General features: G+C 53.8%; 2 protein-coding genes across 2 annotated transcripts in view; both read left to right on the top strand.

Moving 5' to 3' along the window:
• DNAH2 (dynein axonemal heavy chain 2) overlaps positions 1-8,364 on the top strand; it is a 102,671-nt gene extending 94,307 nt beyond the window's left edge. Inside the window, 9 exon segments of the mRNA XM_054994545.1 lie at positions 100-291; positions 867-1,051; positions 2,247-2,475; positions 4,103-4,254; positions 5,185-5,299; positions 6,527-6,703; positions 7,658-7,732; positions 7,836-7,986; positions 8,148-8,364. Coding sequence (XP_054850520.1) covers positions 100-291; positions 867-1,051; positions 2,247-2,475; positions 4,103-4,254; positions 5,185-5,299; positions 6,527-6,703; positions 7,658-7,732; positions 7,836-7,986; positions 8,148-8,302 — 1,431 coding nt within the window. The 3' untranslated portion in view covers positions 8,303-8,364.
• A 1,156-nt stretch (positions 8,365-9,520) lies between these two features.
• KDM6B (lysine demethylase 6B) overlaps positions 9,521-18,138 on the top strand; it is a 72,655-nt gene continuing 64,037 nt past the window's right edge. The window contains exon 1 of the mRNA XM_054992639.1: positions 9,521-9,691. The gene's annotated coding sequence lies outside the window, so the exon portion shown is untranslated. The remainder of the gene's footprint in view (positions 9,692-18,138) is intronic.

Here is an 18,138-nt window from a genome sequence, read left to right as displayed (position 1 = left end):
GTGTTGGAGGCAGTTACCACCGGGCCAGACCAGCCCTCTCTGCCTTTGGCTGAGCCTGAAGTCAGCTGCCACCTCTCCCCACCCTTCTGTCTGTGGCAGGGCCTGAAGGCCAACATGAAGCGCCTCTACCACCTCATCACAGAGCCTCAGTTCAACCGCTGCACAAAGCCAGCCAAGTACAAGAAGCTGCTCTTCGCCCTCTGCTTCTTCCACAGCATCCTTCTCGAACGCAAGAAGTTCCTCCAGCTGGGCTGGAACATCATCTACGGTTTCAATGACTCAGACTTTGAGGTGACTGAGAGAGAGAGAGAGAGAGAGAGAGAGAGAGAGAGAAAGGAGGGCCTTGGGCGGTTGGGGATGATGGGTTGGGGCTCCACGCTAGCGGGGCCAGTCCATGCGGCTCTTGCAGGGCATGCTCCAGAGCCCTACGATTGCGGGATTGTACACCAGCCTTCTTGCCCCTCTGCCGCATGCGCTCGCTGTTCATGGGGGCTGCTGCTGGCATCCTCTTCCTTCTCACCGCACTTCTTTCCTAGGCAAGTGTCATTTACAGTCAGGAAAATGACCAACTGAGACTGGAGTCCTCAGCGGCAACGGGGCGGGCACGATGCCGAGGGGAGGGCTCAAGGCCGACGCTTGGCAGATTGGGTACAAGTGCTCAGGGCAGTGGTAATCCTCGAGGAGCCTGTATACACTATTCGAGGCAGCAAAGCTCTGGCTCTTGGGGTGCCCAGAACACGAGGCCCAGTCGTGCCAGGCCAAGCCTTCCTGCAAACCCTCGCAGCCTCTCTGCCCACTGCCTGAAGATCCAGTCCTTCTGCTCCTCGGCCCCAACTCACAGCTGGCTGCTCTGGCCCTGCACCCAGGTGTCCGAGAACCTCCTCAGCCTCTACCTGGACGAGTACGAAGAGACGCCCTGGGATGCCCTCAAGTACCTGATTGCCGGCGTCAACTATGGGGGCCACGTGACGGACGACTGGGACAGGCGCCTCCTCACCACGTACATCAATGACTACTTCTGCGAGCAGAGCGTGGCCACCCCCTTCTACCGGTACGGCGAGGGTGGGAGGCAGGGCCGGAAGCACATCGCTAGGAAGGGCAGGCGGGAGCCTTCTGGCTGTAGAGAATGGCCTCTGCCTTGGTACTGGGGGACCCTCATTGTGTCCCCTGCAAGGCTCGGGTCTGGAATACCCTGGGGGGGGGGGGCGGGGGGATCTAGTGCTTTCCCTGCTCCTGGTGATCTGTGCCCCCCCCCCGCTCCATGCTCCCTTCTCCTGCTTGGGGAATCGCCCTCCTCAAAGGGTTGTTTTCCCTGTCTAAGGGGAGGAGAGTCATATCCTCCGGCCGTGGAAGAGGTGTAAGCTGCTTCTGTTGCTCTCGTTTTGTAATGAGTACTTTAGGCCTCATATCCCTCACCTCTGAGAAAGCTTCCTTTTTCCTTTCCCCCCTTCCTCAGGGAGAAGCACTCGGGGGGGTTCTACTTGCCCTAAGAGCTCTCCTGCTGCTGCTACTGCTGCTGTTATAATAATAATAATAATAATAATAATAATAATAATAATAATAATAATAATAATAATAGATCTAACTGGCCTTCAGGACAACTTAACGCCCACTCAGAGTGGTTAACAAAGCATGTCATTATTATCCCCACAACAATCACCCTGTGAGGTGGGTGGGGCTGAGAGAGCTCCGAGAGAGCTGTGACTGATCCAGGGTCACCCATCTGGCTTCAAGCGGAGGAGTGGGGAATCAAACCCAGCACTCCAGATTAGAGTCCTGCCACTCTTAGGAACCGCTTTGTTTTCCAGAGCCATAAACTGCTTTCTCAATATTTTTTAAAGTCTTGTATTGCTTCTATGAAGTGTAGATTTCATTAGAGGCAGTATTGGAATGAGGCAACTGAAACCAGCTTGGTCAGCTCAGACTTGGCTGCAGTAACAGCTGTGCTCATATACCGCTCTTCTAGACAGATTAATGCCCCACTCAGAGCAGTGAACAAAGACAGCGTTCTTACTATCCCCACAATACAGCTGGGGAGCCGGGCCAAGGGAGGAGTGGCTGACCCGAGGCCACCTGCAGAGCTCATGGCAATAGTGGGAGTCGAACCAGCAGAGTGCGGATTTGTGGCCCAACCACTTAACCGCTATGCTGCAGCAGCAGGGTGGGAATATGGGGAGGGGTCCCTAGAGGAGGGGAATGAGGGGCGAAGGGGTGCTTGCAGACCCTGAGGCAGCCTGTCTCCTCAGGCTCTCTGTGCTGGACGCTTACTACATCCCCAAGGATGGCAATCTGGGCTCCTACAAGGAGTACATCACCTTGCTTCCTGGCATGGACCCGCCGGAAGCCTTTGGCCAGCACCCCAATGCTGATGTGGCTTCCCAGATCACTGAGGCCCGGACGCTCTTCGAAACCCTCCTCTCCCTGCAGCCCCAGACCATGCCCCATGGAGTGGCTGGGCAGAGCCGCGAAGACAAGGTACTCATCGCAGGCCGGGAGCCCAAGGGGCAGGGGTGGGGGTGGGGGGAGACGCCTGCTTTGCTGCCCAGAAGAGAGGGTGAGAGAGCTGGGGGGGGGGGCCCTCTGGCGGATGGATGGCTCCGTGGAAATGTCGAGTCAATGTGCAGCAGCACTGAAAAAGGGCCAAAGTCCGTGCTGGGGATTACGAGGGAAGGGACGGAAAATAAAACGGCCACTGCTGTGACGCCCATGTATGGCTCTATGGTGCGGCTTCATTTGGGACACCATGTGCAGTTCTGGTTACTGTATCTCAAAAAGGACACTGCAGAGCTGGAAAAAGGACAGAAGGGGGCAACTGAGATGATGAGGGGGGGGTTGTAGCACTTTTCCTATGAGAAAAAGCTGAAGTCTCTGGAATTTCTCAGTCAAGAAAAGAGATGACGGGGGTGGGGGAGCACGATAGAGCTTTATATGATGGTGCTTGTGGTGGAGAGAGTGAATGGAGAGAATTTTCTCTCTCTTCCAAAATACTAGTCTTTGCTACTAGAACCTCACCCAATCAAATTGATGGGAATCATAGCATCGTAGGTTTGGAAGGGATCTCCAGGGTCATCTAGTCCAACCCCCTACACAATGCAGGGCATTCACAACTCCCTCCCCGCCCCCGTGACCCCCCCCCCGCCCCGCTCCATGCCCAGAAGGTGGCAAAACACCTCCAGGATCCCTGGCCAAACTGGCCTGTGGAAAATTGCTCCCTGACCCCAAGGTGGCGATCGGCATTACCCTGGGCACGTAAGAAGGGGCCACAAGAGCTAAGCACTGATGCAGCCCTTCCTGCCCTCCCTCTCATGATCTGCCCAGGTTATAGAATCATAGATTCTATAGATTCAGAGTGATTCAATTGTGGCATTCACTGCCGGTGGATGTAGTAAGCATCGCTGGATTTCAAGAGGGTTAGACAGATTCCTGGAGGAGAAGTCTATGGTGACTTAAGGGAGCCTCCTCTCCCAGAGGCAGTCAGCCTCTGAACCCCATGGCTCGGGGGCAGCATCAGGGGAAGGCCTTGGCCTCTGTGCCCTGGTCTGATCCGGCAGGGCTCGCCGGATGTTCCCGCGATCTGGTGCTCTGGAGCCCTTCGGACGTCTGGAGCAGCCAGCAGCAGCCTCGGCCACCCCCCCTGAGCTCCCTTCTGTATTCCCCCACATGGATGACTGCTGATCAGTCACTGGGGAGTGCCACGCAGACCTCATGTACCAGTTTTTCCTTCGCAATTGATTCCGAAAGAGAGGCCTACCCAAGGCTCTAGGCCTCGTCTGGAAAGCCTTGAATTTTTGTCCCTTGGGCAGGGGTTCTAGATGGGGGTGCTTTCTGGCGAGGTCGGTGAGCCCTGGTGCTGAGTCGTGGTGCTGGGGTGCTGAAGACCTCCTACAGTCCCTAGGCAGGGAGGGGCTGCCAGTGGCACGTGGTCCCCTCCCTCTGCACTGGCCGTGGAGTGGGTGAGAGCAAGAGGCTCTGCAAGAGCCACAGGAGCTGCTAGTTTGGGGCCAGGGGCCATGGGAGCCCCCAGACCCAGGAGGGTCCTTGAGGAGGCCGGCTTCCTGTAGCTGCCCAGGGCCTTGCCTTCACCTTGCTCCCCTCCTGCCAGGTGCTAGAGCTCTCAGCAGATGTGCGCAGTAAGATCCCGGAAGAGATCGATTACGAGGGCACCTGCAAAATGCTCTCCACCGATCCCTCTCCCCTCAATGTGGTCTTGCTGCAGGAGATCCAACGCTACAATTCCTTGCTGCAAGTCATCAAGTGAGTGTCCTGGGGCAGGGGGGGGCGGGGGCTGCCCAGGTTCCACACACCATCGCTTGCCTCTCTGCTTACAGCCCGGATTCAGAAGCTCTTGTCCCTCTGTATGGCTCCGTTTTGGTTGGGGCTCAAGGTCTTGGCCAAAGGCGGAGACACTGCTGAAGCAGCCGACAGTGGGGTCTCCTGGGGCTGAGGGCAAAGTGCCCCCTGAGATGGGTGACTGTGATCAGAAGTCCCAACAGGCTTTTATAGCAGAGCTCCCAATGGGATTAATGCAGCTTCTCTGGAGGAGAGGGAGGAGCATAGGAGGGGCTTAAACAAAAGGGAACATAAGCAGGTATGTGCGGGACGAGTAGCAGCAACGAAGTGGCCAAGCCCCAGCCCGCACTGATGATCAAAATGCCCTCCCTCCCTGCCACGCTGGGCAGCAGTCAGGCTGGCTGAGGCACGAGTCAGGTCCCCCTGGCTGCCTGCAGTGAGTGAGTGGTGGCAGCAGAGGGCGATACATGCCCAGTCTGGGCAGCAACAACAGCAGCCGTGCATTGCTCCCTCAACTGCTGATGGTCAGGGACAGGAGAGCTGAGATGGGACACACCTCGAAGGGTGGGGTCTGAGTGAGGGGTGGGGCCAGCGGTATTACCAACAAGGAATTTAAGTTGCTGTCACCCTGGGCTTAAATACCTCACGTCTCTGTTCCAGTTCACCTGTCTCAAGGTTACAAGCCAGAAAGGCCAAGCAGCCTAGACACAGGCACCCCCGCAGCTTCCCCACACCCTCCTCTGCAGGGAACCACATTGGCAGTGGCTTCTCACAGGTCAAAGTCACTCTGTGTATGCTCAGAAGCTGGCCCTGGCACAGGAAAAAGGCAGGCTGGGCCTGGTGCCAGTCAGACCCGCCTTTGGTGCAGATTGTTTCTGCTTCTCCCCTTGGCAGTTCCTCCCTGGTGGAGCTAGAGAAGGGCATTCAGGGCGTGGTGGTCATGTCTACGGACCTGGAGGAGATCTTCAACTGCATCTTCGATGCCCGCGTGCCCCCCATGTGGGAGAGGGTAAGGCATGCAAAGATGGCTGCTTTGCAGCACTTGGGAGGTGGGTGGCTTTCCCAGCTGGCTGGGGGTCCATGAGAGGAGGTCTGGGGAAGGGGCATCCTTCAGCTCTGGAGCCACTGCGGGAGAAACAAGCGCCCCCTTCTGTCTTCTCCTAAACAAAATTCTCTTAACTTTGAGAGCAAAATAATTTCAGGAGAAGTTTTTGCAACATTCCAGGAGGGACCAGTCTCTCCTTTTCTCTTTTGCTCCAATCCTGTGTTTTTGTAGCAGAGTTTTAGGGTTGGGAAATTCCTGAAGATTGGGGGTGAATCCTGGGCAGGGGTGGGTTTGGGGAGGAAAAGAAGCTCTGTGGGGATGCAGTGTCACAGAACCACCCCCTGCAAGGCGGCCATTTTCTCCAGGGGATCTCACCTCTGAAGTCTGGAGAACAGTCGTAATCCTGGGAGATCTCTAGGCTGTACCTGGAGGTTAGCAACCCAGCAGAGTTCCTGTGTGTGTGGGGGGGGGGGTTGGGGGTAAACATGTAATTCAGAAACCTCTTCTGAGTTCCAAGGCACCTCTTGGAGGGGAAAGAACTTTTCCAAACATTTCTTCTGAGATCAAATGTGCACTGCTGGGGCCTGGATCTTCATCCCGGAAGGGTCAAACCGAGACAAGGTGGAAGAGCAGCGAATGGAGAACTGTGCGGAGGCCCCAGTCAAGACTGGAACTGTGGCAAGGGAAGGAGCGGGGCGGTAACCCTTCCCTCCACGCCATAGTCATGATGCCCCAGACCCCGCCTGGGCCTGTAACGTTCTGCTGGAAAACATCCGGGTCCCATAGAGCCCCCTGCCTGCTCACCGCTGTGGGTCAGATGGAAATCCCAGGAAGGTGGCTGCTGAACTCATAAACGTGGAGCAGAGCAAAGGGTTGCCTCTCCCCTCCCCACACACGACGGCCTTGATCCCGATGCGATCCCGCCACATGCGCCATTCACAGTGTTTGCAGCCGCAAGAAGTCTCATTTGCATCTCTCCCGTTGCCGCCTCATGATGCTTGGCCCAGAGTCATGGGAGGGCCCCCTCTCTCTTGTCAGGGCACAAGGCTCACCTGAGAGTAGCAGGGCGATTATTGGGCAGTCTGTGAAAGCAGAAAGGCGAGATCTGCCCCTCCTGGAGAAGCAAACCGGCACCATGCCCCTCCTCAGGCGCCAGCCAGCCAGTCACCCCTGCTCTTTCCTTTTCGGCAGGCTTATCCGTCTCAGAAGCCATTGGCCGCCTGGACCCGGGACTTGGGGCAGCGGGTGGAGCAGTTTACTCGCTGGGCCAAGACGGCGCACCCTCCAGTGCTCTTCTGGCTCTCGGGCTTCACCTTCCCCACAGGGTTCCTGACGGCTGTTTTGCAGGCTGCTGCTCGTATGAACAATGTAAGACGTGGCACACAAACATAGGAGAGAGTTAGCCGTGTTAGTCTGTAGTTGCAAAACAGTAAAGAGTCCAGTAGCATCAGCTTTCGAGAGCCACAGCTCTCTTCGTCAGATGCATCTGACTAAGACAGCTGTGGCTCTCGAAAGCTAATGCTACAAGAAAGTTGGTTAGTCTTAAAGGTGCTACTGGACTCTTTACTATTTTGCAAACATAGGAGAAATTCCCTCTGGGCTTACTTGCAAGTGGGAAGAGGCATTCTGGGAAGGTAAGCAGGACTGGAGCTCTTGTAATAGGCAAGGAGGGTAGAATAGGCCCAAACGCCTGGGTTCTTTGGCAGCGGGACTTTTCTGGTTGGGCCTGAAGGGAAGGGAGTGTTCTCTGGGAGGGAAATGGGGCCTAATGCTTACAGCAAGGGGAGCTCGACAGGCAGGACACTTAAGTTATCCTGGGGGAGGGGGGGGGTGTTTCCTGGCTCTGTCGGCACCTGGCACAGAATTCTGGTTGCAGGAAGGAGCCGTGCTCCAGGAGGCTCTCGGTCCAAAGGTGACCTCTGGCATGAGCTGGCTGCCAAGTTTAGGGCAAGCCACTCGCTCACAGCCTCAGCTGAATAATAATACGGGGCAGGGTAAGAATTGCAAGGCAATATCCACGAAGCCCTCCGAACACCCAAAGCACCAGAGCAGTGCCTGCCATTCAAAGTATTGGAAGGCCGAACCGGGTGGGTGCCAGGCGTAGACTGGCCGGAGCTCCCAGTGACTTTCCAGCTGCCTGAGTTGGGTCAGGACTGAGTGGGGGGGCTGAGGCTGCCCCCATGCGGAAGCCTCCCTCCCTGCGCCCCTGATCTGAATTAGGCCCTCGCATGCTGCTGAGCGCCCGAGTGGCAGTGCTGCCAGTGCCCGTCTGGCCTGGCCCTGAAGTCCCTGCGCTCTCTTCCTCTTCCCGCTCTTTTTCAGATCTCGGTGGACACCCTCTCCTGGGAGTTCATCGTCTCCACGGTGGATGACAACAACCTCGTGTACCCACCCAAGGTAGGGGACCGCTGCCCCCATGGCAGTTTGTGAACTGAAGACTTCTGGGCAAGCCGTCCGCAGCAGTACCCATGACCCCTTCCCGCTGCTTTCGACCCTGCAGGAAGGCGTGTGGGTGCGAGGTCTCTTCCTGGAGGGGGCTGGCTGGGACAAGAAGAACTCCTGCCTGGTGGAAGCCGAACCCATGCAGTTGGTCTGCCCCATCCCAACCATCCACTTCAAGCCTGTGGAAAACAAGAAGAAGAGTGCCAAAGGTAAGGGGGTGGCGGGCCCCTGGGAAGAAGCGAGGAGGCGAGAATTCTGCGCTGGCCTTTAGCCAAGGCTCCAGCCTGGCTTTGGGCTGGCCCTGCCCTCTTTGAGGATTCCTGCCCACTTTCTGCCCTGGCACTCGCTGATCCTTCCTTTTTGGCATCAGGGATGTACTCTTGCCCCTGTTACTACTACCCCAACCGGGCTGGCGCTGCCGGGCGGCCCTCGTTCATCATTGGCATTGATCTGCGGTCTGGAGCGACGCCTGCCGATCATTGGATCAAGCGAGGAACCGCCTTGCTGATGAGCTTGGACACCTGAGCACCGGGCAGCCCCTCCCCACCCCAAAGGCTTCCCCCTTCGTCTGTATTAGATAAAACATAAGTAAAGCTATTTTGTTTACTCTCTCGGGTGTGTGGATGAGATGTGTATGTCACACTGGGGACCGGCAGCTCAGATGCAAGCTCTGGTCGCCTTCATGTCGCCGTGGGATGGCCAAGGTGCAAACTGGTCACACGGTCCTTTTCTCCCTCTCCCCTAACTTCCAAAATACTGGAACGAGGAGCCGCCCTATGAAACAGACAGAAGGAAGTAACCAGTGGGTTGACTCGTGGAACTCCTGGCCACCAGGCTGTTTTTTTTACTTTATCTCCCACCTTTCTCACGGACTCCAGGGTAGCAATTGGACAGCAAAAGACACCCAACAAACAATGCAATAGGCCTAGGGGTGCAGAATTAGAAGACGATGCTGACAAACCGCCCCCCCCCCCAATTAACACACGCTCTTAACAGTGCAGGAAATGGAGAAGACAAGGCAGCAAAAGGGGGCATACAGACAACGAACAGCGCAACGGACCCCTTTACCAAAGCCCTGGTCTGGGGTGGAAGGATCTATTGTTGGCTATTAGCAGGGCAGCCAGATGGGACTGCTGGGTCTGACTGGCAGGTGCTGGGCAGCAGTCGGGGGGGGGGGCTCCTGTGGGCTTCCAAGCCACTGCCCCAAACAGGCCGCTGGACCAGGTGGCCCGTTGGCTCCTTCTGGACTTTCCCGCTCTAAGGCACCTAATACTGGACCGGACTCAGCCCCGCTTCCTTCACAAGGAGCCGGAAAATGGGGCCAGGTGCCCAGTCCCCGGCTGCCCTCCCTCCTCTTCTGCCAAGCCGCCTGCTTCCTGGCCTCGGAGCCTGCCGTGTGCCGGGGACCGGGTGTATGCCAGCCCCCCTCCCAGGGCAGAAGGGGCGCCCAAGCAAAGACTGCTGGAGGCGGCGGGAGAGCCAAGCCAGCCTTCCTCTTGCCAAGCCAGTGGCGGGTGGGCCTGCAGCCGTTGGCGGGGGGATCCCGCCCGGGCTGCCCGGGAGCTCCTTTTCGGGTCGTGCTGGCTGGGCGGGGCTCTGCGGGCGTGCCACGGGGGCGGCGTTGGGGGGGGGTCCCCGATCCCCGGGGGCAGGGGGCGGGGCGGGGGCGGGGCGGGCCGGCCCAGGAGCGAAACTGACACGAGCGAGCGAGCGGGGAGGCGCGGCGCGGCGCGGCGCGGGGCGCGTGTTTGTGCCTGGGAAATGGAACTGCGCAACTGGAGGGTACTTTTCCACGGGCCGCCGGGACGCGCGCCCGGACCCCGGCCCGGCCCGGCGGGGGCGCCGCGGCCTCGGGCGGGGGCGGAGGAGCGCCCGGCCGCCCTCCCGGGGATGCCGCCGCAGCTGCCAGCCCAGGTGAGGAGGGCGGCGGGCGCGGCTGCCTGGCAACTTTGGGGGGGGGGGGCTGCCTTGCCTTGCCTTGCCTTGCCTTGGCGCGCGCGGCCCCGGGGGCGCCCCCTCTGGGCGGGCGGGCGGGCGGGGCAGGGGGACAGCTGCTGCTGCTGGGACGGAGGGCGCGATGCTCGGCCCCGCTCCCGCCCCGCGCCACTTGCGCCTGGGAGGGCTGCGCCCGGGGTCTCCAGAAAACTCCCCGCTTGGCCCCGACAGGGCGCCCCTCAGTTGGGGCTGGGGGCTGCGCGGGCTTTGCAAACTCGCCCTGCTGATTCCTGGAGTGGAGCCTTTTATTCCCGCCCCGACCCACGCCTACCCCTCTCCCCAGTGCACAGGGGTCCGAGGTGAGCGGTGGGGTGTGGGGAGAGGTCTTTCTCTTGCTGCTTTCCAGCTCAGAGCTGATTGGACCCCCACCAGATCCCGCCTGCTTTCTCTGTCGACCCTTCTCCCCGCTTTTTCTGTTGCCCCCTTCACTTTGCCCCAGGCCCAACAGCATGGCTGATTTTTCTGTCGCTCTGCCTTGGATCGCCCCCCAACCCATCCCCCATGCTACATCCTCCTCATCGCTCGCAAATGCTGTGTGGACCAGGGCAAGGGCTGAGCTAGATGTCCCCTGGGGTTCCCTTCTCTTTGAACTTGACACATGCACGCACACAAACACATGCGCTTCCTGCTCTGTATCCCGCTTTTAGGTCCTCAGCAAATCTTAGGGCTACTGCACTGGTGCTTGGGCCCACAGGGCAGGTACTGGGCTGCTGGGGGCAGGGGGAGAGGCTGGCCCCCAAGGCCTCTGGAGAGAGCACACAGCCTAAAGCATGCAAGGCCTCTCCAAGGCCCATTGGAGGGGAAGCAACGGCCACTCGGTTGCAGTCACTGGGTCTTCTACAGGTTCCTTGGATGGCCTTCCAGAATTCCTTGCAAGTTTAAATAGAACACCCAATCCTCCTGCCGTAGTTTGCACTTGTAATAAAACTGACTCCCCCCCCCCCCCCCCGCCCGCCTTGACTCACTATGGGAGTCTGTTGATCTGGAGCATCTCTGAGTCCAAAGTGAGTCCAAACTTAATTTTTAGGCAGCCCTTTTAGGCCTGGTGTGCTCCTTTTCTCCTACAACAGTCTTGCTAGGTGGGTTCCTGCCAACAGCTGTTTTACACTGAAACTGAGAAGAAGCTCAAGGCTCCAGAGTGAGTCCAGGACAGGGGGTGGGGTGGCCCAGTGGACTTGACCTGGGGACCTTGGAAGAGCGCCCTCAGTTTCTCCTTTGTGACCACGTGGTCTCTTTCTTCCTTTACCTCTGTTGGTCCTGGGAGAGTGGAGAGCAGCGTTTCTCTAGGAGGGGCCTGATTTTCCCTTGCTGAACATCAAAGCCCTCCCAGCTCAGAAATGACTTCCCATTCCAGCTTACTGTTTTGAAATGTAAATTAAGAGAGGAAAAAATCCTCTAATGTAGCCTCTGATTGGGCAGTCAGATTGCAGTGTGCAGCCCTTTTGTCCAATGAGGAGGAAGAGAGTTCTTTTTAAAAAAATGCTCTCTTCTGAAATGGAGTGCGTGGTTCTGGCTGACGGAGCGGGACCGGGAGCCCTCTTTTTGCTGGTAGGTGTGTGTGTGGGGGGGTCTTTTTCATTCTGAAGGCTGAAACTCAGTTGGGCTCAGCCCTAGAAGCTCTTTTCAGTGCCAGGTTTAAATATTTCTGGCAGGGGAAGTAGCTGTGTTCATCTGTAGCAGCAGAATATCACAGGAGTTCAGTGGCACTTTAAGTGCTGTCCTGTGTCCGCAAAGGCCTTCTGCTTTCTATCCTTGGACAAATAAAAAGAGAGGTCAAGTAGGCCCTCAAGTCACAACCGATTCATGGCAATCCCATGAAGTTCCATTAGGCCTGAGCCTCATAAGCCTAATAAAAGGCAAGAAATGAGCGGAGGTGGTTTTGCCAATCTTCTGTGGTGGTCTTCCATCCAAGAACTGGCCCTGCTTAGCTTCCAAGATCTAGTGATACATAAACCTGATAATATGTTATGTGCTGTCAAGTTGCCTGTGACCTATGGCGACCTTATGAATGGTAAACCACTTCTGCTAATCTCTTGCCTTGAAAACCCTATGATGAGACAATCCAAAATGAAAAAAGATATAGTGAGGGAAGACAGGATCCCCAGGTTTGATTGGCACTCAATTGGCTACTGGGGAAGAGCTGAGGGAAAGTACAAATAATGCTATTCTTAAACCTGATATTAAAAATGGCAATATTCAGAAACCATCGGGGAGGGGGGGAACATTTTAATCTTTAAATGTATATCTTTGTTTAATAGCCTGGCTTTTTCATTGTGATTCAAGGCAGTTTGCACAATATAAAACAATAAAATCAGGCTGCATAGGACATCAAAATTTTCAGTGCCGGGTTTAAATATTTCTGGCAGGGGAAGTAGCTGTGTTTATCTGTAGCAGCAGAATATCAAGAATATCCAGAATATCAAGCAGAATAGGACAAGCAAAATTACAAAACAACAGTTAAAATGTATCTGATATATCATAAACGATGCTGAAAATAGATGCAGAGGAGTTAGCCATGTTAGTCTGTAGTAGCAAAATCAAAAAGAGTCCAGTAGCACCTTTAAGACTAACCAACTTTATTGTAGCATGAGCTTTCGAGAATCACGTTCTCTTCATCAGATGCATGGAGGGCAAGAAGAAACTGGTCAGATATATAGGTGGAGAGGGGAGGGCGGAGTAGATGCAAACAGTAGTTTCTGATATGGAGATCAGTTTGCTTCTGTTAAGGAAGTCAGTTACTTCTGATAATGAGATAACCATTCATAGTCTCTATTCAATCCAAGTCTGACTGAGTCAAATTTACATATGAATTCCAATTCAGCAGCTTCCCGTTGGATTCTGTTTTTGAAAGGTTTCTGTTGAACTACAGCGACCTTTAAGTCCTTGATGGAATGTCCTGGTAGATTGAAGTGTTGTCCCACTGGCTTCTGGATGTTGCCATTTTTAATGGTCAGATTTGTGCCCATTTATTCTTTTGCACAGAGCCAACAGAAACCTTTCAAAAACAAAATCCAGCGGGAAGCTGCTGAGTTGGAATTCGTATGTAAATTTGACTCAGTCACGCTGGGATTGAGTAGAGACCATGAATGGTTATCTCATTATTAGAAGTATCTGACTTCCTTAACAGAAGCAAACTGATCTCCATATCAGAAGTTACTGTTTGCATCTTCTCCTCCCTCCCCTCTCCACCTATATATATCTGACCAGTTTCTTCTTGCCCTCCATGCATCTGATGCTGAAAATGGAACCACAAAAATAGAATAAGAGCAGGATAAACCATACAATAAACACTGAAATAGACAGCAATCCTGTTCTTTTGATAAAAGTACCCTCTCGAACAGTTCAGTTTTACCCAAGCTGTGGAATGATAAAAAATGTGGGAACCTTCCTGCCTGTCTTAGGCAGGCCGTTCCACAAGGTGGCAGCAAATACCTTCTCTTGCAGATCTAAAAGTTTCACTTTACTGTCTTAAGAAGACATTTCAAAGAGAGAATCACAAAACTGCTGAATTAGAACTCACTCACAAATTCAAACGGTTCGATTCCCAGGTTTAACAGGGACCTGCGATTGCTAGTGCCCTTGCCTTGCCTTATATCTTAACCTGTATGGAAATCAGCTATTCCTCTGCAACTTCCTATTGTAGCTGCCTAGCTCATTTCATCCTGCTCCCAGACTTTACATTTTGCCCAAAGTGCAGTGCTGGGCTTCTGGGGGGTGGGTGGGAGAAACTGGCCTCCAAGGCCTCTGGGGACAGCACACATCATAAAGTGCGCAAGGGCAGGCCCATTGGAGGGGAAGCAACGACCACTTGGTTGCAGTCATCGGGTCGTCTACCAGTTCCTTGGATGGCCTTCAAGAATTTTATGTAAGTTAAAATAGAACACCAACTCCACCTGCCTTAGTTTGCACTAGTAATAAAACTGCCCCCCCTCACCTTGACCCACAATGGGAGTATGGTTGATCTGGATCCAGAGGAGTTAGTCATGTAAGTCTGTAGTTGCAAAATAGTAGAGTCCAGTAGCACCTTTAAGACTAACCAACTTTATTGTAGCACAAGCTTTTGAGAACCACAGCTCTCTTTGTCAGATGCATCATCAGCTTTTGAGAACCACAGCTCTCTCTGTCAGATGCATGGAGGGTATGAAGAAACTGGCCAGAGATGTATACGTGGTGAGAGGAGGAGGGAGAGGGTGCAGGGAGTGAAGGACATGTAAATGTAAATCAGTTGCAAAAGTCCTGAAAGAGGTGGAGTGTGCAATCCAGGCTGGGTGTTACCCCTGGTTGATCTAGAGTGTCTCTGAGTTCAAAGTGAGTTTATCTTAATTTTTAGGCAGCCCTTTCAATCTGCTCGATGCTTCACTGGTGTGCTCCTTTCCTCCTACAACAGTCTTGCTAGGCGGGTTCTTGTTTTGAAGCAGCCTCACTTTGTAACACATGCACACAAACACACTCTTTCTGTTGTGTATATATTTCAGGCCTGTGCAGAAGTGAACTCTGACTCATGAAAGCTTCTGCTAGAATAAAGGTGGTTTTTAAGGTGCCCCTGGACTCCAGCTTCAGCTACGGCACAGCCCAAGACAAACATTGTTCTCTGGTGGGACTTTGCACTCATGCAGCATCGCACAGACGGGGCTGCGACCCACGCAAAGAGCCATGCTTTGCCCAGGAACTGGGTGCCCCTGAGACGTCCTGTGAGTGCACTGCCACGTCCCCATGGGAGAGTGCTTTTGCCTTACAGCTTCACACCCAAACCAAGCCTTAGCTGTGTGACATTTGAGTGAAGGACGCAGCTCTGAGCTCCTGGCGGGAGCCAGGCCCCCGTGGCTGAGCAAACACCATCTGTGTCTTTGGGAAGTCAGGAAGCAAGTGAGATGACACGGCCGGTCATCTTGGAAAGGAAGGGCTAATGTTTTCCTTGAGAAGGTCCAGATGGCATCCACCCCACAGAGCTCCAATGTGCAACGGTTGATCTAAGCACCCGTGTATGTAACTGATCACTCAAACTGGCCTCCGTGCCAGAGGACTGCAGAGCGGCAAATGTGGCACTTTAAAAAAAAAAAGGAATCCAAAGGAGAACCAGGAAATTACAGCCAATTAGCCTAATGTGGTGTGTTCCAAGTGAATTGGTAGAAACTGTTAATACCTGGCTGGTTTCCTGCTCCTGATATATTTGAAGAAATGTTTGTCATTAGCAATCAGCTGCGCACCTTCTTTTTGCTTGTTTTATTGTTCACTTGACTTCGTTGTGCTGAATGCAGGGGCGCTGCCAACTGCCCTGGATCTTTGGTATTGGCTTCCCTTTGTGTCGCTCATTGTGCCTCCTTTACAGACCTCTCAGTGTCAGATGAAGACTTTCTTTTAATTCCAGGAGGCCTTTAAAAATTAAATCCTTCCCCTGTGGTTGTAAGGTTTCCATGGCTCCTATCTAATTTTTTACTATTTCGTATGGATTTTGATATTGCACGCTGCCTGCAGTAGGTAGGTGGGATTTCTGCATTATAATAGCAAATTTAAACCTTCCGTTCAAAGAGCTCCAGTGGCAGATGTTGGGGGAGGCCACTCTTTGCCTGAGCCACTGCCAGTCAGGGGCAGTGCAGGCCACGTGTCTGGCAGAAGCCCGCTGGCTTACCTGTATGACACACCACAGACAGGATCCAGGTAGAACCTTGGCTGCCATTGGAAATGCCGTTGTGTTTTTGGTGCAGGTGGTGAGGAAGCCAGTTCTGGCCATGATGGGTTTTGGATTGGCTGGGCAGTTCTGTCTGGAATAAATGCAAAGGCACTCTTTATATTATTTAATTTTTAAATCCATCTTGAAAACAAATCCAATTTATGCAAGCAGAATGCTTTTGACTACAATGTCCACTAGAGGGCGAGCAAAGATCACAGAACAAGAAGGACCCCCCCCTCCCCATGCGCATGCGTATGGGCGCATGCTTCCCTTCTAACTCCAGTTCCCAGGGACTGGAGGCAATAGAACTTTAATTGGGCTACGGCTTTTGGTGGGCCTTGGACTGGAACCAGCTGTCAGCACCAAAACTTAGTACTAGAGTTTGTAGCAGTAAACATATACACGAGGGTGGGCAGGCTGCATTGGGCTGAGGTTAGAACCTTGAAAAGCTGCGAGATACAGCAAAGATGCGCAATTCTTAACATGTGCAGAGTGTTACACCCCCCACTGTAACCAGCCCTCTGAAATAAGCTTTAGTGGGAGGTTCTTAAAACTTCCAAGTCACCTCTCATTTTAAAAATATTAGATATCCTGAAATATTTGGGAGGATGTTTCCCCCCTCTTCTGTGCATTCGTTTAATTGTCCTTCTGTATCAAGTATGGTGGAAAATAGTAAAGAGTCCAATAGCACCTTTAAGGCTAACCAACTTTATTTTAACATGAGCTTTCAAGAACCACAGCTCTCTTTGTCAGATGCATCGTCAGATGTCTGATGATGCATCTGATGAAGAGAGCTATGGTTCTCAAAAGGTGATGATGCATCTGACGAAGAGAGCTGTGGTTCTCGAAAGCTGACGATGCATTAGATGACGAGAGCTGTGGTTCTCGGAAGCTCTGGAATTATGGTGGAGGCACCTCAAGAGGGACGCATGAAGCCCCCCTTCTTTCATTGTGTGAAAGGTATTTTAACTGACTTTGGAAAACTGGCAAACTGCTACTCCTGGGCTGATCGCAGGCCTCGCCTTGACATGGCCTTCGGTCTCCAGCCTGCTTTCTCAGGGGAGGGGAGCTGTAATTCAGCTCCTAATGATAGTTTTCAGTCCATTGAGCCGGCCCCACAGCCCCGCCCAGCAAGGTAAAGGGGAGGCAGAGGCAGCCCCGCTGAATTTTAATGAGCAGGTGTTGAGAAGATGTTTAGCAAACGCCTGGCTTGTAAATCTCCTCTCTTAGGGATGAGGGTCTTGTTAATGCACCTGTGAAAGTTGGTCCCCTGGCACTCGTAATTTCTGGCAAAGCACATGCAAGGAGAAGAGCCCGGCTGCTGAAAGTGAGGCCTCTGCCACGGGATTGCTTTAGTTTTGGCTGGGTGGAAAAAGGCACCCCAGCCCTGTCCCCCACCCCCACATGCAGTTTTCTAGGGAGGGAGACCCTTCCCCCTTCCCTTCCTTTGATTTGCAAATCAGGCTGGCAAAATGGTATGAGCGTGAATTTTGGTGGGGGGATAATAGTTATTCCTGGGCATAGCACAGAAAGGGTGGGTTGGATATGGTCAGCTGTATGGCAGGCAGGAATTCAGCAGGAAAATCTCTGTGCTGGAAGATCGGTTGAATTTCTGCCTGCCAGGCAGCGCTGGAAGGCACAGTAATAATAATGAGTACTGCTCTTCTAGACAGGTTAGTGCCCCATTCAGAGAGGTGAACAAAGTCAGCGTTGTTGTTGTCCCCACAATACGGCTGGGGAGCTGAGCTAAGAGGAGGGGCTGATCCAAGGCCGCCTGCTGAGCTCAGGGCAGAAGTGGGATTCAAACCAGCAAAGTACGGATTTGCAGCCAAATCACTTAATCCTGCTTGAAATCCTTCACAGGCTCCTGGCCTGCCTGCTACAATACTGTGTCTCAGCCCCCGCTTCTCTTGTGATCCTCTTCCAACCACTAGGTAACACCACCTTTGTGAATTCTCCTCCCCAAATGTTCCATGCTGTTTTAATCTCGTTGGTGGGAAGCTTGTTAGATGTCTCGTGTTCCACACCCAGACCACACGCTTCTTGGCATAGCCCTCTTCCCTGGGGCCCCTTGTATGGTTTTGGCCCTACCTGAGTGGCTGGCCACCTGTCTGTGTGGCAGCCTCAGCCACGCCCTCTCAGGTGAAGCCTGGAACCAGATCCCCTCTGGGGAGGGCAGAGCAAAGTTCCATCTGCTCAAAGCTTTGCTGGAGGTGGGGGAAGCCCAGCTGGCTCGGTTGGCTTCACAGCAGGTCTGGGTCCTACACTACAAGTCTCCTTGTTCTTTAGTTATTTTCGTTCATGTAGTTCTAGGCTGTGCCATCAGGTGCTTGTGAAACAGCGAGATGTGGTTTTGCTCAGGAGTTCAGAATATTTGTAGGTGTTTGTTTACACAAACACACACCCACAAACACAAGTGATGGTTAGCATTGATTAGGATTTTCTTGTTTCATGCTTCAGAGGCTGGACTTGGGGCCGAGACAGTGAGCAAGGAAGTCCAGGGTTCAAATCCTGCCTGGCCAGTGAGCCTCAGCCCTTCACCTGCGGTCTGGGTGCAATCACCTTGGCCTGCCCTTTGAGTGGTCGGTGCAACCAATTCCTTCCCGTGCACCTTGAAAGCTGCACCATTTTCCATTACCAATTCATCAACTTCTAAGGGGACCAACTATGACGTGAAGGTGGACGGATCCCTCCC

This window comes from Eublepharis macularius, chromosome 12 (assembly GCF_028583425.1).
Source record: "Eublepharis macularius isolate TG4126 chromosome 12, MPM_Emac_v1.0, whole genome shotgun sequence".
NCBI lineage: Eukaryota > Metazoa > Chordata > Lepidosauria > Squamata > Eublepharidae > Eublepharis > Eublepharis macularius.
This window is presented reverse-complemented; position numbering and strand designations above follow the sequence as displayed.